Source organism: Carlito syrichta, unplaced genomic scaffold (genome assembly GCF_000164805.1).
Source record: "Carlito syrichta isolate Samal-C Ts95f unplaced genomic scaffold, Tarsius_syrichta-2.0.1 Scaffold314220, whole genome shotgun sequence".
NCBI lineage: Eukaryota > Metazoa > Chordata > Mammalia > Primates > Tarsiidae > Carlito > Carlito syrichta.
Window position 1 is genome coordinate 602,755 of NW_007258316.1, and position 23,185 is coordinate 625,939.

At 57.2% G+C, this 23,185-nt stretch overlaps 1 protein-coding gene across 1 annotated transcript in view; it reads left to right on the forward strand.

Moving 5' to 3' along the window:
* PTH1R (parathyroid hormone 1 receptor) overlaps positions 1 to 19,593 on the forward strand; it is a 24,131-nt gene extending 4,538 nt beyond the window's left edge. The window contains exons 3-16 of the mRNA XM_008071231.1: positions 182 to 304; positions 9,656 to 9,758; positions 11,805 to 11,939; positions 13,620 to 13,730; positions 13,809 to 13,927; positions 14,331 to 14,425; positions 14,607 to 14,802; positions 15,214 to 15,367; positions 16,883 to 16,943; positions 17,236 to 17,302; positions 17,596 to 17,690; positions 18,373 to 18,514; positions 18,611 to 18,652; positions 19,093 to 19,593. Of these exons, the coding sequence (XP_008069422.1) occupies positions 230 to 304; positions 9,656 to 9,758; positions 11,805 to 11,939; positions 13,620 to 13,730; positions 13,809 to 13,927; positions 14,331 to 14,425; positions 14,607 to 14,802; positions 15,214 to 15,367; positions 16,883 to 16,943; positions 17,236 to 17,302; positions 17,596 to 17,690; positions 18,373 to 18,514; positions 18,611 to 18,652; positions 19,093 to 19,479 (1,782 nt within the window). The 5' untranslated portion in view covers positions 182 to 229 and the 3' untranslated portion in view covers positions 19,480 to 19,593. The remainder of the gene's footprint in view (positions 1 to 181; positions 305 to 9,655; positions 9,759 to 11,804; positions 11,940 to 13,619; positions 13,731 to 13,808; positions 13,928 to 14,330; positions 14,426 to 14,606; positions 14,803 to 15,213; positions 15,368 to 16,882; positions 16,944 to 17,235; positions 17,303 to 17,595; positions 17,691 to 18,372; positions 18,515 to 18,610; positions 18,653 to 19,092) is intronic.
* Positions 19,594 to 23,185: the final 3,592 nt, after the last annotated feature.

Consider the following 23,185-nt stretch of genomic DNA (forward strand, 5'->3'; position numbering starts at 1 on the left):
CCCGGCCTCCGGCTGCCTCCCACCCTCCCTCGCTCCCTCGCGCTCGCTCGCTCGCCCTCAGCGCATGGGCCCCGCGTCGGGCCCCGGGGCCTCGGGCCGCCGGGACGCCGGGGTCCCCTAGGCCGGGGCGCGGGCGGGGCGGCCGGCCTGACGCAGCTCTGCATCCCCCACCACCAACCAGGGCCGGCGGCGGCGGCTGCCCCGAGGGACGCGGCCCTAGGCGGTGGCGATGGGGGCCGCCCGGATCGCACCCGGCCTGGCGCTCCTGCTGTGCTGCCCGGTGCTCAGCTCCGCGTACGCGCTGGTAAGTCCCCCGCCGCCGACGCTCCGGCACGGGCTGCCGGCGTGCTCTGGGGTCCCCGGGGCGGGTCCGGCGCAACGGATTCTCGAGTCGCCCCGGTACTCTGGGAGTCCCTCTGACCCAGGGTCCTCTGTGCTTGCCGTCTCTGGGATGTCTCTGGGTTCCAGACGCCTGAAGCTTCCCCGTTTCTGAAGCCTGAGCTTGGGGTCCCAGGCCTGGCAGTCTGTGGCGAGGGTGTTCTATCCTCTGCTTCTGTGAGCACTATGGCCATGCCTCCCTGGAAGATGACAGTGTGATCTAGCAGAAGGCTTGGCTTTGGCCCGGGTGTGGCGTTCCACAGACTTTGCTTTGGGGACCTCTGTTTTCTGCAAGTTTTGTTGCAATCCCAGACACAGGGATGTGGGTCTGAGGTCAGAATCACCCAAATGGGGGGTAAGATTTAGGGCCCCTCCAGCTCTCGTGATCACACACGCATGCACATGTCTAGCTTTACCCAAAGTGGAAGCCGTTTGCCCAGAAAGGTGGGTGCGGTGTGGCATTGAGGAAGGATGGAGGACCCCTGAAGGAGGCTGACCTCACTGTATGCCCGGACAGGAAAAGTGTGCTTGAGGGGGACTCTGGCAAGTGAGGAGACCCCTGGGAAGACTGCACTCCCTGAGGGAGCAGACCAAGAGACAGAATGGCAGCGAAGGCTCGAGAGAGGGAAGAGAGACAGGGACACAGGGGGTGGGGACGAGAGCTCCCCAGAGCAGGAGGGGTGGACAGACCAAGAATAGCAAAGAAAACTCGGCAGAGTCAGGCGGAGGCAGAGAACTGGAGACATGGAGGGGGCAGCACCTCCTCATCCTGGCCCACGGTCTAGGGGCCACTTCCTGGGGAAGGGGGATGTCCCATCCCCTCAGTCACGTTCCACAGCAACTCTATCTCAGGGCACCAGCCCGTTCCTGAGGAGGCCGTCTGCCTGTGTGCCTACTTCAAGTCCCTTCACCCCCTCCCCAGTGGGGGCATCTGGCTTCCAGAGAGACCAGCGGGCAGGCAGCCTCTTTCTCCTGACCAGCAACAGTTCCCTACCCAGAGCAGAGCCCCATGCCGGGAGGCAGAAGCTCTGGGATTCCTCCACCTTTGCCTAATGCCCGTGTGACCTTGGGCTATCCTGTTGTCACACCATCAAAGCTCTCCCCTCTGTGGTCCTCAGCACTCCCCATTCACCTGTGCCCATGCTCTCACAGTTCGGGTCTTAGCAAAGGCTCCCCAGAGCCAAAGACATGGCTCCATATGAGGACTCATAGATGAGGAAACTGAGGTTCAGAAGAGCTCAGCACCCCGTGCAGAGGCACTCCAAACACTGGCAATTGCCAGGGGACAGAGCCATTTCCCCACCCTTCCCTCAGTGAGTTCTGTGCGTGCATGTGATTGTCTGAGGGATATGGGTGTCCTGAGGGTATTCTGTCTGTCAGAGCAGGGCCCTGTGGGACTCTGGGCATTGTGTTGATCTGGGTCTGTAAGACTGTGACTGAGTCCCTGTGTGAGTTCGCGTGTGAAGTTGTCGGTCTGCACATGACTTGCCGGCGCACAGTTGTGTGTCCATTTTTGAGCACGTGTGCACCCAGGTCTATTGTTTTCTGTTTGTATTTAATAAATGCTTCTGTAGTGCTTTCTTCTTGCCAGATATTGTTCTAAGCACTTCACGTATACTAGCTAGTTTAATCTTCCCAAAAACCCTCTGAGGAAGGTTATTGTCCTCATTTTTAACTGACCCAAATCACACAACCACAATGACCATTATTTATCTCATGCAAACCAAGTGCTAAGCCCTGTGCCTCTATATGAGGGGAGGAGGGCACCCAGAGCCCCACACTGCTCTCCAGGGAAGCTGAGATATATAGAGGAAGCTTGCCTGGCTTAGCCCTCGCTCATGGCTAAGGGAGGGGAGAAGGAGAGGTGCCGGTGCTGGGTCTGCCCAGGGCCTTGTTGGGGCATGTGAGTTCACTGAATATTCCTTGGCTTCAGGGTCAGAGAATTGGGTATGAGGGGCAGGAATGCAGCCCACCTACCGTCCTGTGGGCCCCCTGGACTCAGATGGAGCCTGCAAGATGCCAGAAGCCTACCAGCTCCCTCTCCTGAATCCAGAGGCTGCCATTCCCACCCAGATCTGCACCTGTATCCCCCAAGCCCACCAACCTTATCTGATAGCCTGTCAGCAAGCCTGCTACCTGTCCAGCTGGCCCACAAAATAGGTTCACATCTCCAATGACCTCATATTTGGGGGACCAAAAAGCGTCCATGGCTATGGCCAGACTCAGCTGGTTGTCTTGTGCCTTACAGGGAAGAGTAGTGGGAGACTGGGGGTTGGGAGAGTGAAGGTTGGAGAAAGGGATGGGCCACAGATTATGAGGAGGAGGCAAAGGGGTGCTCCTGTCCTTGGGGATACCTCGTTCTAAGGATACCCCAGCATGCATGCGTGTGGAGAAGAAACCGCAGTGGAAGAGGCTGGAGCTTGGCGTGGGGCAGGCCTTGAGTGTGGAGATGTGACCACAGGGTAGGACTCAGAAGAGACTAGTGTGGACTCAGATGGAAGTGTCCACCTGCTTGCTTCGAGGCCTGCTCCAGGGGCAACTCAGCTGTGGCACTTGTTTTTCAAGACAGGAAGGAGCCAACATGTATTGACATGGCTGTCCCCAGATTCTGAGCTAGATACTGTCACAAATGTTCTCTCATTCCATCCATTCACTCAGTCATTTTTACAGGAAAGCAGCCTGAGGCTGAATCTGTGGCACAGTGGAATTTGAACCTAGGTCTTTGGACTTCTGCTCAGAGCTCTTTCCTCTAGAGCCACGTGAGAGTTGCTGTCTGCAGGAGATCCCCATGTCTCACTCTAAGTTTTCTTTCTTCTTCCTTTTCTTCCTTTTAAAAATTAAAACTTTCTCTTACTTTACTTTTATTTTCTTAGTTTTAACCTTGTAACTGATACAAACATATGTCCTTATAAATAAGAGTCAAATAAGCCTGTAGTCCCAGCTACTCAGAGCCTGAGGTGGCAGGATCACTTGAGTCCAAGAGTTCGAGGTTATAGTGAGTTGTGATCATGCCACTACACTCCAGCTTGGGCAAGACCTTGTGTCCAAAAAAAAAAAAGAGTCAAACAATACAGATTAAACAGAAGTCGTCCTTGTCCACTCCCAAGCCCCATTCATCTTTGTAGGGAAAAGTTTTTAACAGTCTGGGTAGAGAAGTAACTTCCTATCTTTTTCTGTGTGCTTCCAAGTAGTACCTCTTTATGTACATATCAAATAGATAATTTTGTTTTGCTGTTTTCTGTTTGTCTGATTGATTGATTTTAGTTAGGATTCTGCCACTTACATTTTTCTACTTAAAGATGTGTCCTGTAGATCTCTATGTTAGTAAATATACATCTATCTTTTTTAAATGCCACATAATATTCCAAAACCTGGGATTCATTAAGCATTTCTTAGGACTGTACATTTAGAATGTTTCTGCATTGTTTGTGTGTGTGTGTGTGTGTGTGTGTGTGTGTGAGAGAGAGAGAGAGAGAGAGAGAGAGAGAGATATTTCAGACAGTGGCAAGGAGGCTCCTTGAAATGCCCTCTTGGGTTCCCACGTGACTATTTCCCAATAGGATATTTCTAGATTTTGTCATTGCCGGGTCTGAGAATGTGCACATTTTTTATGTTAATAGGCATGGCCAAATTGCCCTCTATAAAGCTTATACCGATGTATGCTCACAACGCCAAGACTGATCAGGAAGACCTCTCTCCCTACACCCTCTATCGCATAGGATATGATGAGAATTCCTTTTGTTTCACCTTTGCTGTTCAGGATAAGTGAAAAATTGTGTTTCTTGTCATTTAAATTTGCTGATTACCAATGACTTTGGGACTTTACATTGGTTTATTATCCATCTTCTAAGAGAGCTTGCTCAGAGCCATTACCCATCTTTCTATGAGTTATTTATCTTTTTCGTATTGATTTGTTGAAGCTTTTTATATCACCTGCCTTAAACACATCCCCCCCACCCCCCAGCTCTCAGAACTGCCTGTGGACAGAGCAGCAGGAGGGGGCTCAGCCCTCCCGGGAACTTGGGTTTTCTTCGGAATGTTTTAATGAGGCGTCAAGCAGCCTCCCCCAGATTCCTGTTGTGGGCCTTCTGGGGACACTCCCTGGTCCAGCCACCACATCAGGAAGGCAGCTATTTCAGGGAGAGTCCCAAGGAAGAAGAAAAGGTGGGGTGGGAGTTTTGCAGACCCCTAAAATTGTCTGCAAAATATGGTGCGACTGGGAAAGGGTGCAAAGTTTTGCTCAGGTTCAAAAAGACAGCAGACTGCCAGACCCTTAAGAACCCCAACTCTTGCGCCCAAGGTGAGACATGGTGGGATCCTATCCTGCTGACCAGGCTATGGTTAGGCCATCCTATCCTTCCAGTCATTCTGGGCTGCTTGTGAAGGTCCACTGGGTCCTAGCAGCCAATGCCTCCATCCCAGGCTCCATCCCACTGCCTGCCCCGAAGGCGGCCACGCTGGCGGGCCAGGATAAGAGGCGTCACAGTGCCTCCCCCCAGCCCCTCCCAGCCCCAGACACAGGCAGCCTGTTCAGGAAGGCCTGGTGAGGGGGAGGAAAAGTCAGCACTTGTCAGCAGTGGCGGAGGAGGACGAGGAGCCTGCTCAGGCCAGCCGGACAGACAGAGGGCAGCAAGGGGTGGGGGAGCAGTCCCAGCCAGCTGGCCTGGGAGACAGCAGGGGGTGCCAGCATGGGTCCCAGTAGTAGAACCTGGAGGAGGGCCATAGGAAGGCCAGGAGGTCATGAAGGGGTCTCCTATTAGCCAAGGTTTTCTCCTTCTGGCTTGGCTGAAGGCATCAACCTCCTTGTTATCTAACATCAGAACCCAGATATCCTCTGCCCAGGTAGAGCGGGAGACAAGCTGCCATCACTATCACCATCACCTCTATGCCTGCCTCCACGCCAAGCTACCTTTGAAGAGGCTGCCTCAGGGTGTCTGCAAAGGGAAGCTTGAGGAAGCAAAGGATACAATGGAGGACTCTGTGGAAAGATGGTATTGTGGCTGGTGCCAAGGTATCCATGTGGCCGGGAACTTCCTCCTTGATTTCCCTTTTCTCCAGGGTTGCTGCTTCGGTGTTAAGTGGACCATAGCTCCATTCCTGGCCCTCCTCTTTTTAATTGTGACTCTCAGACTCAGTGTTCCCGTTTGTAAAATGGGGATGTGGTAGAAGGTGAAAGAGACATGGGTAAAGCTCCTTGAGCATGGGGAGGATGCACTATAGTGGGGGTCATTGAAACTGAGTCCTATGATGGCTGGGACTCAAGTCAAGTCAGCCCTAATCCCCGATCATAGGAGGGATGCTGGGGGGATGACAGATACCTGGTACAGGGCTGGGCGGCCCCTATCGGTGGTGGGTATGGACTAAGTAACTCTTGGCTGCAACCCAGCCCCTGGGCCTCACTCCTGAGACCCAAGATCTGCAAATTCTCTGGATCTAAGGTGATGCAAGTCTGAGTCCTCTGCACCCTGGAGCTGGGTCAAGAAAACAGGAAGTCTTCCATGGGGAGGGGGCTAAAGGGTTGGGGAAACAGGAGGGGCAGACTGCAGTGCCAGGTTGGAAAGTGAATTATAGCTGCCAGCATCTTGCCCTCATCCCCAGGAGATAGGGCCTCCTCAACCAGGGCAGAGGCAGAGGAGGGGTCCTCTTGCCCCAAGGCCTAAGCTTGGGGGCTCTAGCAGTGACCTTGAATCCTAGTGTGAGTCCAGGGTGGATCTCAAAATGCAAGGAATTATTGGGATGCCCTTCCACCCTAAAAACTTGCCAGGAACATTTTACCCAGAAGGTCCTCCCGTATTTCCTGTCCCCAGTCTTTCCTGGGGTTGCACTTTCCATCTGCCCTTTACTGTCTCCTCCTGGACTTAGTCTACCCAGACAATATCCCCTTGCCACTCTGGGTCTCTGGCCTGGGGACACCCATGTCACTTGGCAACAGAGATCCCGGGGCGGGTGAGGGGGTGGCATGACTTGCTGTTGCTAATAGTAGCAACAATAGCAGCCAGGTTTTCCTGAGCTCCACCCTGCCCAGGCTTTTCATGCAATACTTCATTTAATCCCCACAGCATCCCTATTATAACCCTGATTTTACAGGGAAACTGAGTCACAGGGGTTAAACAACCTTCCCAAAGACACAAAGCCAGTTAGGTTGGGACTCAAGCTCCAGTGCTGATGGCAGAATCTCCTTGGAGGGCAGGGTACAGCTGGAAGGAGGAGTGAACAGGGTCAGGGGCATTCCAGGCAGGAGAGCTATGCTCTAAGACTTGTAGATGGGAATGCAGTTAGTGTAAGCCTCCTCTCCTTGGAAAAACACTTCCTTAACTCTGACCTGAATTCCTCTTGCTGCAATGGCGCTCTGCTGTGACTGGGCTGACAGAGAAACATGTTTTAAAGTTCAGGGAGGCCGGCGGGTATGTGGGTGGGGGAGGCACTGCCTTTGGGGATGAATAAAGTGGTGCAGGGGCCATGGCATGCTAAAAGCACACCCTCTCCTCTCCTGGACATTCCAACTGTGGAAAAGGGGGAGTGCCTCTCCCTGGCCATGGAGAAGGTGAAGCCATCTGCAGTAGGTAGAGGCTGAGCAGACCCCTTGGGCCAGTGAGAGGGTGTGTTGTTCTGTTTCTGGACATCAGTCTGCCAAATGGTCAATCAGTTTCCAATCCATGACTGCCTGCCTCCAGTCTGGGCCATCAGTTGTGACCCTCAATCACATCAGTGGGTTTGTCTGTTGGGAGGGCTGGTGAGTCAGCAAGTCTCTGGGGATTGGTGGGAACCTCCATCAGACACTGAAGTCTCCATCAGCTGGAGAGAATGTGGTGCATAATCTGTTTGTCTTGAGATGGTCAGAAGGAGAAGGGAAAATGGAGACAGGTGTGAGGAGAGAATGAGGACAGGAAGATGGCAATGGTGGTGTAGACAGTGGTCACTGGGCAGGTGGCAATATTGGTGATGGTGCTAATGTTGCCTCAGTGATATTGGAGATGGTGATAACTAGTGCTGCTGGTAGAGATGGTAATGATGTACGATTGGTCGTGGTGCTGATGGTGATTATAGTGACAGTAACGGCAGTCCTCGTGGTGGTAATACGGAGGGAGTGATGGTGGTGATGATGGTTATTAATGGAAGTACTAGGAGCAGTGATGAAGATGGTAGTGAATAAGCCAGTGGCTGGGGTGTGCAGGTTGGAAGGAAGGGAAAGGACATTCCGGGTACAGAACAGCAGCAGTGTCATCAGAACAGAGTCTGCTTGGATAGAGGGAGCTCGCAGATAACAAGAGTAATAGGCGTGGAGCGGGCAGGGGTCAGACCCCTCAGCAGCCTGGATCCCCAATATCAGAGAAACAAGGAGAGCTTCAGGTTAGTTTTGGAGTTCCCTGGATCCTGGCAAGTCTGAGCCTGTCTCCCGCAAGCCCCTGCAGCTACTTCTGGCCCAGTAGCTGTGGTGGGGGAAGGAAGTGGAATAGAGCAGCACATGGGAATCTGCTCCGGCCCTTTCTCGAGTCCGTGGGCATTGGGTCCAGCTGAGATCTCAGGGTCCATCTCAGGCCCCAAGACACGCAAAGCACAGGGCAGCCGCAGACACCAACGCTAGAGATACCGCATCACTGCCCGAGAAAACATGAGCACATGCACGTTCATGGACCCGTCAGGCTCACGTCCCACATTTGCATGCTGCGCAAATTCACGCGTACACGAGGACGCACAGAGAGGAGCGCAGGAGCGCCCACCAGTGCGCGCGGCTCCAGACGGCGTGTGAGCGGCCTCCCGGGGATGCACCGCCACTCACGCGCGCACGCGCAAAGACGCGCCCGCGCCTCCGCTAAGTGAAACCAGCAGAGCCCCTGACCGGCCGAGCCAATTGGAGACTCCTTGGCCCTGGAAGCCCTCGTGCTGCCGCCAAGAGACGCGGTCAATTAACTTCTCCCAGCAGCCGGGCTCCCTGACCCAGACCGCCCGCCCCTCTCGTTGGTGCCCGCCCCTCCATGACCCGCCTCCTGCCTTGCCTGCCTCCTCCAGGTTCTCCCGCCCTGCACAGCCCCAGTCAGACCGAAAGGACCCGGCTCTGCCATGACTGTCTCAGAGGATGCCGCTCTGCGCACTTAGGGTCAAAGGGGATGAGGGTCTGCCCTGTGGAGTCTGAGGGGACACAGCCTTTTGCCGGGGGCGAGGGGGCGAGGGTGGGGGGATCGTCTCAGGGGACATGGCCCTGCCCAGGGATCTGAGAAGATCCGGACCTGACTCGGGGGGGAATTCACAGGGGGGGGGGGCGGCAGGGAATGCGTTAACCCCTTGTGGGTCACACTTTGGGGAGTGGCTGGGCTGGGCAGCCACTCCCAGTGGCTGTTCCCAGGACAGGATGCTGCCTCCACCCTTACTCCTTTCCTCACAAGTCAGGGAACAGGGGCTCAGACCCTCTCCAGCAGCCTCCTGCTCGGGGTGAGACCCCACCTCCACGATGTTTCATTTCCCTGCGTATAATGATGCCAGTGAGTCCCAGGGGGTGGTAGCTAATGCCCACGGTGTGCAGGTTGAAAGGAAGGGGAAAGAAGCACCTTTCGGGTAGAAAACAGCAGGCGTGCAGGCCTGTCCTGTGTCATCAGAACACAGAGTCTGCTTGGATAGAGGGAGCTCCCAGATAAGCAAGGGAACCGGGGAGAGACTCCCACCCACAGCTCGCACGGGAGTGCCCAGCCAACCCAGACCACTTACCAGCAATCCCGCCATCCTCTCCCTCTTGAGATCATCAGGCAGGGAGGGCCTGAGGCACTCATCGTCCACTGGGGAAAGCCCTGACTGGGAAGTTGGGCCAGGATGGAAACTGGTGACTCCCAAGGTCCTCCAGGCACCAGGACTTGAGGACGTCAGGCTGAGCTTGTCTCCCCAGAGTTCACCACTCCGTATCCACCCCCCACCTCAGGTGCCCAAAAGGCAGTCAGGCTCCTGTTAGGATCCATCTTAGGACGTTCCAGCCCATTCCCATGTACCCCTGGGGAAAGAACTGGACAGAGAAGATCAATGGCTGCAGCCTACAGGGTTACTGGCAGGCAGGCAGAGGACAGTTCCTCCACCCCTTGTTTCCCTTTGATCAGGCAGGTCCTACCCCTTGGAGCCTCAGCTTACCATTTGTAAAATGGGCAGATTTTCCACACATGGCAGACTTTCCACAATCCCTCTAGAGTTGAGGCCTTTAGAAAAGGGTAATCCCACTGGGAAGTTGGGATGGCTCTGGGACCCACTACTGCGTCGGAAAGTCCTGCCTGTGGTCTGACCTTCGGCTTGGCAGGTGGACGCAGATGACGTCATGACCAAAGAGGAACAGATCTTCCTGCTGCACCGTGCCCAGGCCCAGTGTGAGAAGCGGCTCAAGGAAGTCCTGCAGAGGCCAGGTGGGGGCTTGGGGCCGAATGAGAGGGTCTGAGGACAAAGTTAGGAGAGGGAGAAGCCAGATGAGGGTGGGAGCCCAGGATGCAGAGCCAAGTAAAGGGGTCAGGCCAAGGTGAGGACCACAGGTGGGGTGGGTCATGCAAGAATGGAGTCAGCGGGCTCAGATGGGCCTTGGCTTGTCCTAAGTCCTAAGCTCGGGTCCCTATGTTGCCTGCTACCACCCTTCAGACCCCCAGATACCCTCACTCCCACTAACATTCTCTTGAACACATGCATGGTTGGGAGAGAAAATGGAAACAGCCTTTGGCAGGATCCCTAGAGATGCGCAGGGCCTCTCTGCTTGGGATATGGGTGGGGCAGTATGAAAACAGCCAGAGTGCAAATCACCCCCAAAGGGCTTAGATCTGCTGAGTTGAGCTAAGATCAGGAGCTCTAACTAGGGTGCCAGACCCCAGAAGAGTGGGCTGAGAAGTCTTCCTGAAAGAGTAGGTATCCAAACCCAGTCCAGAAGGATGAGTGGATTTTGAAAGAGGCCCCCTGGGCAGAGGGCAAGACAGAGATCTCCAGGGTGGGGAGAACTGAAGATTCATGAGGTTGGATGGGAAGGGGGACAGGACAGAGGGACAGGAATCAGTATCTGTGGGTTTAGTCAGTTGTGGTCATTGCCTGGCAGAGAGGTTGCTTGTTGAGGGGAGGCAGGGTTCCCTCCACCAGGACGGCACCTCTAGGCCAGGCCACAGGGAAGGGAGCATCACCTGATTTCATGACTCCTACACCCCCTCTCAAGCTGGGCTCATGCCCATCCCCTTCCTTGGGTCCATTTCTTGGAAGCGGAGATGGGGCCTCCTCAGCACTCACCCAGGCCTTTGGTGTCTAGTTAGTCTCACCAACCTGAAGAGGCCCACACCTCGACTGACTGGTCCACAAAGCAGCTTCCTCCACTGAGCTGGCCCTTAGGCTGCTGGGGGACGACACTGATGTGCACCCACAACACAAGCACACAGTGACACACACTTTCTGTAGCATGCGGACTTTGCTCACACTCAGAGACTCATCAGGTCTCTGTAGTCACAGCCCTACCCACACCAGCCCCACCAGTGGCTCCCAGTCGCATCAAGATCTGGGGGGAGTCAGGTGGGCCCCTCTCACTCTGAATCCTGAAACCAGCTGTCTCCTTAGTTGTAGAAGCCTGAGAGGCACCTCTCTCTGCCTCCTTCCTACCCACCATGGAGCCCCTCTCTTCCTGCTCTACCCCACACTCCCACACTGATGCCCAAGGGTGGTGGCAAGAAAACAGGCATGGCCAGTCTCATCCCAGTGCAAGCTGCCTGGACCCAGCTCCTCATCGTCACAGACCCGACATGGGAGGGCCAGGGGCCCCCAGCTTGGGCTGTGGCTGAAGAGATGTGAATCAGAGCATGAGGAGAACTTTGCAGCTAGGAACAAAGACTCCAGCATCTCTCCAATGGAGAGAAAGGCCAGGCCCCATCTCAGATGAAGAGTCTCTGGGGCCACTGTGGAAGCTGCGTCCTACAGCACGGGATAGGGCAGGTGGACTTGACTGCTCTTAACAAGCTGCACCCCCTTACTCTTGTCTTCCTTGCCACCAGCTGCTCTGCCTGCACAGCACTCTGACCAGGCTTCATGTTCGCTGTGTAACCTGACTGTTGACATCGCCACTGTCTACTTTTACCATGCGCCCCCTGGTGGGGCCTCCGGGCTGCGTGGCCTTGGCTCTGACTCAGATCGGAAGACAGCACCTCTGCTCTGTCTTGCCTGCATCACCGCTCAGCTGACCCTACAATGGTGCTCACTCCCACTTGAACCCTGAGGGACAGTCTCCATCTCCTGTTACTGTTTTTCCACCTGGCAAGCCCTTCACAGTTTAAGTTCTTCCTCACCCATCATCTCAGCTCTCCCATCAGCCTGGGTGTCAGCAAGGCAGGAGACAACCCCCCGTTGTACAAAGGGGAAGTCTGAGGCAGGAGGGTACCCCAGGCCTCCTGTTGTAGCACAGCTGATAGCCATAATTACCCTGATTTCTGCAGCCAACATAATGGAGTCAGACAAGGGGTGGACACCCGCATCCACATCAGGGAAGCCCAGGAAAGAGACAGCATCTGGGAAGCTCTACTCTGAGTCTGAGGAGGACAAGGAGGCATCCCCTGGCAGCAGGCACCGAGGTATGTCTGTGCTTCCACGCACCCATCTGGTGTAGGCCTGGACCCGGCTGTCCCCACTGTTCTGTCCCCATCGTGTGAGTGCATGCTCCTTAGCTCTTGTGGAAAGTAAAGGCTGCAGCCCCTTCCTCTGGAAAGGGAGGCACCGGGAGGAGACAGAGCCTGGGGACAGCATGTGGAGGGGACAGGTGAGCTGGGTGGACTCAGTTCCCTGGGAGACAGGGAATGAGTGCTGCCCCAGGAGTGAACCCAAGGCTACAGCCCCACCATGGAGAAAAAGAGAGGTGACAAGACCCCTGAGGGACAGAGAGGCATGGAGGAAGAGAGAGAAAGAGAGCAGCACAGAGAGAGACAAGGAGACATGGAAACAGATAAATAGAAAGTCAGGGAGAGACACAGTCACAGAGACAGAGAGGGGACCAGGAGGCACAAACTGAAGGTCTGGGACTCAGCGTGTCAGAGGAAGTGTACTGCGACACATAGTGGGGAGGGCCACAGAAACAGAGTAGGAGAGGAGGCAGCTGCAGAGGGTGGGGCCAGAGGCTCTGGGACCAGGAGGGGAGAAGAGAAGGGAAGGAGGGAGATGAGGAGAGACAAACAGAGCCCAGGCTTTGGCCACAGGGCTAGTTTGAACCGGCCGGGTGGGCAGCAGATTCCAGATGGGCCACATCTGGGAGGCTGTGGTCACCCTGTGGCTCCCCCGGGACCAAAGGGAATTGTGGGCCTGACCGGGTGGGGCTGGGAATATGGTGCCCAGGACAGAGAGTCTTTCACCAAGCTGGGGTGGGTCCAGTCATCAAGGCAGTCTTCCAGGGTGGCTGGAGAGTCCTGTGGTTGGAGCCCTAAGGGGGAGAGAAGGGGCCTGCAAGTTGGGGTGGAATGTGGGTGATCCAGAGGCTGGGGACCCTCCAAGGTAAGGTCACTTGGCATCTCTGCAGTGAGACTGGGACTCCAAAGTGGGTGTGTCATGCTTTTATGAATCCCACTGGTAGCACTTAAGTTTGGAGGATCATATCTCCCCCACCAGTGGTCATGGAAGTCTCACAGCAGGTACTGGTGCAGGCACTGGGTAGTGATGGAAGCGCGGGTTGATGTGGTTAATCCCAACTTCCCAGTGAGGAGACCGAAATGCAAAGACTGAGGACACCTGTGTGAGGTCAGCAGCTCTTTGGAGTTCAGCTGACACTAGAAACCAGACCTCTTGCCTCCTGCCCATGGTCCCAGGGGAAGGGTCACACAGGAAGACTCCCAGATGAGGGCAAGTTAGTCTGGGAGCTTGCCCTTCCTCAGGGACACCTGGAAGGTGGGACCAAGAACAGAGAGAAAGGAGAGAGGCCTAGCCCAGGGCTGAGCACTTGAGGAGGGCAGGGCCCTATATATGACCTCAGCAAGTCACCCAGCTCTCTTGGCCTCTGCCAACCCATCTGAAAAGTGGCGCCAGTGCCAGTACCTGCATCACAGAGGCGGTAGTAAATTCTATGAGGTCAGGTGCCTAAAGGGCACAGCAGGAAGTAAGGGCTCAATGCATTTTATCCAGAATGTTCCAAGACTGAATTTTCGAGACCTGAGCATACCTGTGCCTGTAGAAACAAATGACCACAGATGTGTTCGTCCCTCTGGGTCACTAATCATGGACTTGACTCTCCCTTGGTGTCCCTACCCTGTCTGTCTCTCTGGGCACAGGGCGCCCCTGCCTGCCTGAGTGGGACCATATCCTGTGTTGGCCGCTGGGGGCACCAGGTGAGGTGGTGGCTGTACCCTGTCCCGACTACATTTATGACTTCAATCACAAAGGTAAGGCCAGCCAGAGTGGGGTGGACATCACAAGGGTGCCCTCTCTCTGCCTGCTCTGACCCTCCCACTAACCTGCAGGCCATGCCTACCGACGCTGTGACCGCAATGGCAGCTGGGAGCTAGTGCCCGGGCACAACCGAACATGGGCCAACTACAGCGAGTGTGTCAAGTTCCTGACCAATGAGACTCGTGAACGGGTGCGAGCCTTTCTCCTCCCCAACGTGACCTGGATAAGTTCACTCCTAGCTGGGATGGGTTCAGCTGTTAAGGCAGCCTTCCAGGGTGACTGGAGAGTCCTGTGATTGGAGCCCCAAGGGGGAGAGAAGAGGCCTGCAAGGTGGGGTGGAATGGGGGTGATCGAGAGGCTGGGGACCCTCCAAGGTAAGGTCACTTGGCATCTCTGCAGTGAGGCAGGGACTCCAAAGTGAATGCGTCACCTTGTTGTGAATCCCACTGTTAGCACTTAGGTCATGGGTGACCCCTGACCTAGCCCTGACTCCTGACTTTGACTCTTCCAGCAACCTTAACCTGACCTCTGACTCTTGCCCTGATGTTCACCCTGAGGCTCAGGGCTCTGATTCTCTCTCCCCACCTGCACAGGAGGTGTTTGACCGCCTGGGCATGATCTACACCGTGGGCTACTCCGTGTCGCTGGCCTCCCTCACCGTGGCTGTGCTCATACTGGCCTACTTCAGGTGGGCGGGGTGAAGCCGGGGGCGGGGCCGGGGCGGGGCCGAGGTGTGGTGCCTCCCTTCCCCCCACCTCACTGCACCCCTCGCCCTTGCCGGGTGTCCCTACCTACCGCGCACAGTCCAGCTTCCGGCCACCCACCGCGCGTCCCCGTGCCCCCACCCACGGTGATGTCGCGCCCCGCAGGCGGCTGCACTGCACACGCAACTACATCCACATGCACCTGTTCCTGTCCTTCATGCTGCGCGCCGTGAGCATCTTCGTCAAGGACGCGGTGCTCTACTCTGGCGCCACGCTTGATGAGGCCGAGCGCCTGACCGAGGAGGAGCTGCGCGCCATCGCCCAGGCGCCTCCGCCGCCCACCGCCGCCGCCGCCGGCTACGTGAGTGCCGGTCGCGGAGCCCACCCCTTCCCCCGCTGCGCCAGCCACCTCCAGCCCGGCCCTGCCCCTGCCTGTCTGCCGCTGCCACCACTAGCTTCAGGTCATTCAGACCCTCCAGCTCTGCTGCCAGCCCTGCTGCTACGGGATTCTGGGTGTTCCACGTGCCCTGAGCTACCTTCAACGCTTGTGCCTCGGCCCAGCAACCCCCAACCACTCCACCTGGTCACCTTACAGACCGTCCTGAGCACCACACCCCTCAGAGTGCTCCCAAGCAGAGCTGTTCCTTCCTTGTCCCGTCCACCAACTTGTTTCATCCACCAACTCCTGTCCCCAGCTCTCCCCTCCCAGGCCCAGCCCTGACTGCCCCAGATGCAGGCCCCGCCCTCTGGCTAACACCAACTGGTCTCCTAGGTGGGCTGCCGGGTGGCTGTGACCTTCTTCCTTTACTTCCTGGCCACCAACTACTACTGGATTCTGGTGGAGGGGCTCTACCTGCACAGCCTCATCTTCATGGCTTTCTTCTCAGAGAAGAAGTATCTGTGGGGCTTTACGGTCTTCGGCTGGGGTACGCAGGCACAGTGGGTATCAAGAAGCAGGCAAAGGTGGGGCCATGGCGGCAGGGTGAGAGGGCACCCCCGAGGGAAAGGTGCCCACATGGCATATTCTGTCTCAGGTGTGGGACAGCAGGTGGGAGGCCTGCCACCCTTCTGTGAGTCTGACTCCATTCCAGGCTCAAGGAATTGGGGTTGATCAGGGGTCAGGGTCATCTGGGGTCAGATTCACCTGGGGTTGAGGCTTTGCCCAGGAGACGGGATGGGGAGACTCAGGTAAAGATTCAGCTCAGGATCAGAGTGGAATCTTGGGTTCAAGGTCAGCCTGGGGCTGAAGTTGCGGTCTGGACCCTCCTTCTGCCCTGAGCCCTGTGGGCTAAACCAGCCATCCCCTCACTGGGATGGGGCCGGGGAAGCTGCCCACACCGCTGCCAGACTCGGCGGTCCCGCAGGGTCCGTGGCCCAGAGCTGCGGGTACTGCCTCTCAGCATCCTCTGGGCTTCAGCAGCCCCTCTGCAGGATGGGTTACTGGGGCTATGCACTCCCAGCCCCCCACGGGCTCTCGGATCCAGTTACCGATAATTGTCCATTATTGTTGGCAGCTGCAGAGCTTGGCTGGGCTCCGGGGCGACTGGCCAGACTGCAGAGGGGTGGGCCGAGTGACTGGAGCCCTCTCTGTGTTCAGCACCCAGAGGCCTGCAGGTCAACAGCCACTGCCTCCTTGCCCCTTGGCGCACACCCTGACCCTGACCTCACCATGACAAGCCCCTGAGTTGAGGGAGACCTGGGCCTGGTCCCAGGAACTGACACAGGCTCTGGGGCTAGGAGGTGCCTGGCTGGGCTGGAGACTTGTGGACTGGGAGTGCACGGAATCCTGGGGCACAGGAATGTCACAGCCCTTTTTCTTACCATGAACCCATGTCATGCCCAGAATCCAGTTGATGGGGGAGGGGAGGGTCTGGGGCTCCCTTCCCAGAGGCAAAACCCACTCAGAGGAATGGTGTACCACCTGAGCCAGCTCAGGCCAGGCACATAGAGGCTCCCCTGTGGTGCCTGCCTGAGACCAAAGCCCTCACTCTACTCAGCCTCATCCATGAAGGCCAGAACCCTCCAAAACAAGTTGGGCGAATGCTGTGCTAGGGTGGAAAAATGCTAATAGGCTCCCTCCCGTGCAAGCTCCAAGCCCAAAGTAGTGCCCCCTAGGGGTGGGGGGGAGCCGGGCAATGGGTGTGGCATAGATGAGTTAGCAATACCTTATTAGTTCTCCAAGTGCCCCACAGGTGTGCATATGACACAGAACCAAGATGGGGGCAGAGGGCTGAGCTGGGCCCCGAGGGCTGGAGCCCCGGGGGGTGGCTATTGGGGCAGCACATACCAGAGTGTGGCTCTGTCACCAGGCAACCCATTTCCCCAGGGTGAGGGGGTCGGGGCAATGATGGGGTAAGCTGGGGGTCATCGAGGATGAGGGAGGGAGACACTGTGGACAGCAACCACATTCCTTCACACGCTGTCCACCTCTGTGCCCACAGGTCTGCCCGCTGTCTTCGTGGCTGTGTGGGTCGGTGTCAGAGCTACCCTGGCCAACACCGGGTAGGTCCAGGTGGAGCAGGACCCAGGCCAAACACAACCCTGAAACCCTTTTCCTTGGGGAAGCATATGAGAGGGCCTCCCCAAGTGACCCCAGCTTCAGAGGTTCTCAGTCCTGCTTCTAACTGAGAACCCCTGCAGAGTCATAGGAGGCTACTTCCAAAGAGGCTTGTGAGGGTGGCCGCAGACCTGGCCACACCCAATACTCTCCTGTCCTGTTTCCCTAACAGCAAATGTCAGAACAGACCTCTGTGGGCAGGCTTAGGATGGGGACTAATGCCTCAACCTCCTCCAGGTGCTGGGACTTGAGTTCTGGGAACAAGAAGTGGATCATCCAGGTACCCATTCTGGCCTCCATTGTGGTGAGTAGGAGTGAGGTGCCTGGCCGTGGGGGTGGGTGGGGGTGTGGACCTGGGCCCCAGTTGACCAGTTCCTGACAAGGACCTATGGAGGCTTCCCTGGACCCCAGGGTCAGAGCCACAGAAACCTGAAGACCAGCTGATCCCCACTCCAGTTGAGATGGAGAAACCAAGAGCCCAAGGATGTCACCTAGACATGCAGTGCAGAGCAGAGCCCATGGGAGGGCCATGGGCCAAGAGGCCCTGCCCCACTCTGCTAGGGTGCAACCTTGACACAGCCTCTCTCACTTCCACAGCTCAACTTCATCCTCTTCATCAACATCGTCCGGGTGCTTGCCACCAAGCTGCGGGAGACCAATGCTGGCCGGTGTGACACACGGCAGCAGTACCGGTGAGCTATGCCCACGGGTCCTGGCTCCCCATGGGTCATTGAATCCCAGTTCCATGGACACCCAGAAAGGCAGAGGCCCCATGAATGAGTCTGGGCCAAGAGAAGGATCCTGCTTCTGAATCCCTGACTGTCCCAGGCCCTTGCCAGCCCAGCAGTGATGGGATCTTGAGGTCTGGGGGCACCACCTCTGGAGGTCTGGGGGCACCACCAAGGCCAATGCGGCCCACGTGGGACCTGGCCCTGTCCTACAACTAAGGTCTGCGAGGTGGGACAAGCCCCTATCTCCCCTCAAAGAGTTGGTCACAGGGAGTCCAAGGGACAGGTGGCAAGGAGGTGGCCCAAGAAGGTTGCAGCTCAGCTGAATCTGAGGAGTGGACCATGAGATAGGGAGTTATGGCCACGGGAGGGAGGGCACCTGCCTGCACCCATATGAGGGACCAGCAGGTGCAAAGGGCCCAGGGACAAGGGAACTATAATATGTGGTCCACTTTAGGACACCTGTGAGAACTAGGGGGCCCTATTAACACTTGGCCAGGACAGTAGCCACTCCAGGTGAAGCAGGCTGTTCCTCTTTGGTGGCCAAAGCCTCAGGCCCCTTGATAGCTTCTGGAGGGTGGAGAGGGGCACACTGCTTGTTAAATGAAAGTGGCTCAGCACTGACCTGCCTGCCTCGCCGGCCCAGGAAGCTGCTCAAGTCCACGCTGGTGCTCATGCCACTCTTTGGCGTCCACTACATCGTCTTCATGGCCACGCCATACACCGAGGTCTCAGGGACGCTCTGGCAAGTCCAGATGCACTATGAGATGCTCTTCAACTCTTTCCAGGTGCGTAGTCCTGGCCAAAGCCTGACTTGGGGGGAGGGGGATGGTAGGGGACACACATGAGGGAAGGGCCCTGACCCTAGACGCCTCTCTCCGCAGGGATTTTTTGTCGCTGTCATATACTGTTTCTGCAATGGTGAGGTAAGCAAAGACAGTGCGGGTGCAGGGTAGGAAGGAGACAGATGTGCCAGGAACTTCGAGTCTTGTTCTTCCATTTTTAAACCTGTTCTTCGTTCCTCCAAGAACGTCCCTAAGAGCATTCTGAAGGCAGAAGGTTCTCAGGATGTGCTAGGATGTGCTCATCAGTCGCTGGCATAGCCAAGCGTCTTTCTAGGCAGTTGAATTCCCTGTAGCCAACATTGAAGACTCAGCTACCTTGGGGGCCGTTGGAGCCTCGTAGGCTTCCAGCATGAATTGCCTGCAGCCAAGCACCCAATTTTAGGGATGATGGGATTTTACTTGGCCCTGAAATTCTCCAGTGGTCCCCTCTTCTCCTGTTTTTCATTCAGTGCTGGGTAGGGATGAGGGCACTGCTGGGGTTGGGGGCACGCCTGACTGCCTACCTTCTTACCGCCCCAAAGGTGCAGGCTGAGATCAAGAAATCGTGGAGCCGCTGGACACTGGCACTGGACTTCAAGCGCAAGGCACGAAGCGGGAGCAGCAGCTACAGCTATGGCCCGATGGTGTCTCACACAAGTGTGACCAATGTAGGCCCCCGTGCGGGACTCGGCCTGCCCCTGAGCCCCCGCCTGCTGCCCACTACCACCACCAATGGCCACCCCCAGCTGCCCAGCCATGCCAAGCCAGGGGCCCCAGCCCTAGAGACCCTCGAACCCACACCACCTGCCATGGCTGCTCCCAAGGACGACGGGTTCCTCAACGGCTCCTGCTCAGGCCTGGATGAGGAGCCCTCGGGGCCTCAGCAGCCACCCATCCTGCTACAGGAAGAGTGGGAGACAGTCATGTGACCAGGCACTGGGGCTTGGACCTGCTGATGGACAGATGGACCAAGAGACAAGTGGTTGGGTGGTTGCCCACTCAGGGCTGGAACTGGGGGGAAAAAAAAGAAAAAGGAAAAGGAAGCCATGGGTGTGTGGCTTCCTGTGGTCTGAACTGGGTCCTCACTTCAAGGGAGTAGGGGCCGGGGTCCACGGGGGAGCTGGGGGATCTACCCCAGGAGTGGGGAAGAGGCCATGAATCCTGGAGGAGTGCTTGGAAAGATCTAGGCGCATGTGGCATAGTCCAACAGAAAGGACCCAGAAAGGCTCAAGTTTGCAGGGATCACACAGCGCCTAGGGGGCTCACGTGGGAATCCAGCCTCAGCCTTCCCCTGTCACAGTTGCCACCTCAGCCACTCCCCGCTCTTGTACCCAGGCCCTGTGGGAGATGAGGCTCCTCTGGGCTAACTCCTCTGCCTGCTGAGGTGCCCACCCAGGGCTGATGGCAGATCTCGTGGGTCTGGCCACACTCCCGAGCTTGAGGCGCTGCTGCAGAGTGGACCTTTCCTACTGGCTGTCTGCCCTCGGGGGGAGCCCTCTACACGTGACTCCCAGCACCCACCCCTTTAACTGGCAGGCCTCCAGAAACCAGACAGGTTGTGGGGAGTGCCAAGGCCAGCAAATGGAAGGTGGGCTGGGATCTCTGCTCTGGCTCAGGACCTGTGGAGAGACAGGAGTCTGAGCCCAGAGGTCTGACTGGGCAGGAGCCTGCAAAGTTGAACACATCCACTCACTCAGCACCTGGAATGGTCACTAAGTGTCCCCACCTGATACTTCCCTACCACCTTACTTGCCCCCCAGATGCTGCCCACCCCCATCTTGGGCCATGCACGGCTCCTCCTCAGCCTGGCACCCTGAAGACTGCCCTGACCGTATGCCTGCCCTGTGCTCTGGTCTGAATAAGCTTCTTGGTCTTGCCTGAAGGTGGCCCTGCCTCTGGGCCTGTGCACAAGCTGGTGCCCCTGCCTGACCCTGCCTTCCCACTCCAGCTCAGCCTGCCTTGTCCTCCTCTGTTGACTCCATCCAGGAGTGCTCCTCATCCCCAGCACCCCCCACCTGTCCAGTGGGGGTCGGGGAGGGGTCAGAAGACCCCAGACAACACTCTCACATAGCAGTACGTGGCATGGGCATGTGCTGAGCAGTCTCAGGCCCAGCCCCGCCTGGCCTTTCAGAGGGTGGACAGGGCAAACTACCATCCAAAGGCCTGTGGCGTGACCTGTTTGCAATGGTAGGAGAGAGGCGTAGACCAGGTCCTGAAGGGCTGCTGAGCCAGACTGAGCATCAAGCATTGATGTGATGCTGGGAGCCACTGGAAGTTCTAGAGGGAGGACAACAAGGTCTGAGAAATGTTTAGAAGAGTCCCTGTTCCAGTGTGGAGACCAGAGGAGGCTACACAGGGGTCGAAGAGGTAGCCTGGCAGGAGGGAGGCAGGTGGCCAAGCAGGGAGATGGTGGTGGGTGGGAGGTGCTGTTGTCAGGAAGGACACTGAATGAGACACTGGCTGGGGGGAAGCCTCAGCAGGACAGACCCTCCTCCTCCTCCCCCGGAGTGTCTGATACTCCCTCCAGAGTCTGGACTGTCCCATCAGCTCAGCTCAGAGCTGTGGTACCTCTGTACCCTTGAGCCTTCAAGGCAACTCATCCCACGCACCCCAGAGGCAGGGTCATGAGGGTCTGGAGCTGACCTCAGAGCCCCACCACCCAGTCCAGATTCCTCTGTCAGGAGCCTTCTGAATTCCATCAGGCCCACTCACCCTGAAATATTCAGACTAGGCATCCCCTGGACAGGCGTGTGTCTTTCCCCTCAGACTGGGTGCTCCCCAGGGCAGAGCTAGGCCTCTCCCCTCAAACTGAATTCCCTCTAGAACAAGGTTTGGCCTCTTTCCACAGACCTCAGACCCCAATCCTCACCCTCACCCCAGGATGGGGCTGTGTCCCCCACACAGACTGGGCACCCCAAAGACAGGGCTGTGTCTCCCCTTAGGCTTACTACCTTCCCTTCAGACAGTCCCCTGCCCCCAAGATAGGGCTGTTCCTCCACTCTGGACTAAATGCCCCCAGGACATGCTGGGCACCTTCATCTTAGGCTTGGCGTCCCTAGGCCAGGTCAGGCCTTCCACATCCAACTGGACACCTAGAGGAGGACTGGCCCTCCCTCTCAGGATGTTGGCACACAGGACACAGCCAGGCCTCCCCCTTTAAATTGAGCACCATTTCTCCCCTCAGACTGGATGCCCAGGACAGGACAGGAGTGAACCTCTCACGTCAGTCAGAGCTCCCCAGGCCAGGAGCAGGTCTCCCTCAGGCTGGGAGCCCCTGGGCCAGGGCTGGCCTCCACTCAGAGAGGCCCCTGAGACCCACCTGGGCTATCCAGGTGTTGGCAGAGGAAGTGGGAGCCCTCAGCAGGCCTGGCAGGCAGTCAGGACCCTGTTTGCCTTGAGCAGGATCTGGAGCCAGGTGGTCACTTCTCCCTTCAAGGCCCCGCGGCGCAGCCAAGCCGCAGGGAACACATAAACATCAGCAGGGCTGGGCGGTGGGTAGGAAGGAGGCGGGCGAGAGACCCCAACTCCTTGATCTTGGCTCTGGTATCCAGGTACTTCACAGTCTGTCCTGGACTCCAGGTCAGCCAGTAAGGTGGCCAGGTCCAGCTCCCACCTGTCTTGGGCATGTGGACAGGCCCTGCCCCTCTCTGGCCTGTCTCCTCAGCCCAGGCTGAGAGAAGACCCTCTGACGACCCCTGGAAGGAACATAAGACCTTGGAAGGAACACAACCTCCTGGGGGCCCTGGCCTAGCCTTAAGGGGAGGCTGAGTGAGTCCACAGCTCCCAGCTCAGAGTGGGGTCTAGGGGACCCAAGCCATCAAAAGATGGCTCTGCCCACCCTCCACCTGCCTGAGCCAGGCCCCACATGCCAGGAGAGATCAGACTGTGACAGACCCCACTCTTCATCCCTCTCCCTGGAGGAGGTCAGATGGAGAGCAAATGGGTAGGAAAGGGGCCTGAGTCTTCTGGAGGTTCAAGAGGGACATGATCCTGCCCCAGGGTCTGAAGGGAAATAGCCCCGCTCTGGGGGTACATGAGGAAAACATCCCCTGCCCTGAGAAATCTGAGGGGGCACTGGCTCTGCTCTGGTTGTAGGCTTGGAATCCTGCCTAGAAGAGAGGTCTGGGGCGCTGGGAGTGGGGGCTTGCTCTGCAGCTCCCTGACCCTGACAACTCCTCAGCCAGAAGGATCCCAGCCTGAGGCTACCATGGCCAACTGAAATAAGCCTTCCCTGAGGGGGACTGGTCCCATCAGTCAGGAGGGGCAGAGGAGGAAGGGACTTCAGGGCTGGGCAGGCTCCGTGTGTGTGCTGTGTGACTCTGAGCAAGTCACCATCCCTAAGCCTTAGCCTGTTTGGGTTTTGTGACCTGGGTAGGCTCAGAACCCCACCTTGCTCCTCAACAGGGGAGCTGGCTTTTGGCTGCCTGGACAGGACCTCCATCCTTCCCTTAGACAGACTTGAGACCCTCAGGACCCAAGGCCAAGACATCCCCATGTGACAGGTTTTTTTCCCTCTTCAGCACCACAGTCATGCAGGCAGTAGAGACCAAGGGGTGGCAAGTGTGGATTCTGTGCAGGCCCCACCCATGCAGGGGCTGGGGTCAGCCACCCCAAATGTGACACCAGACAAGAAAG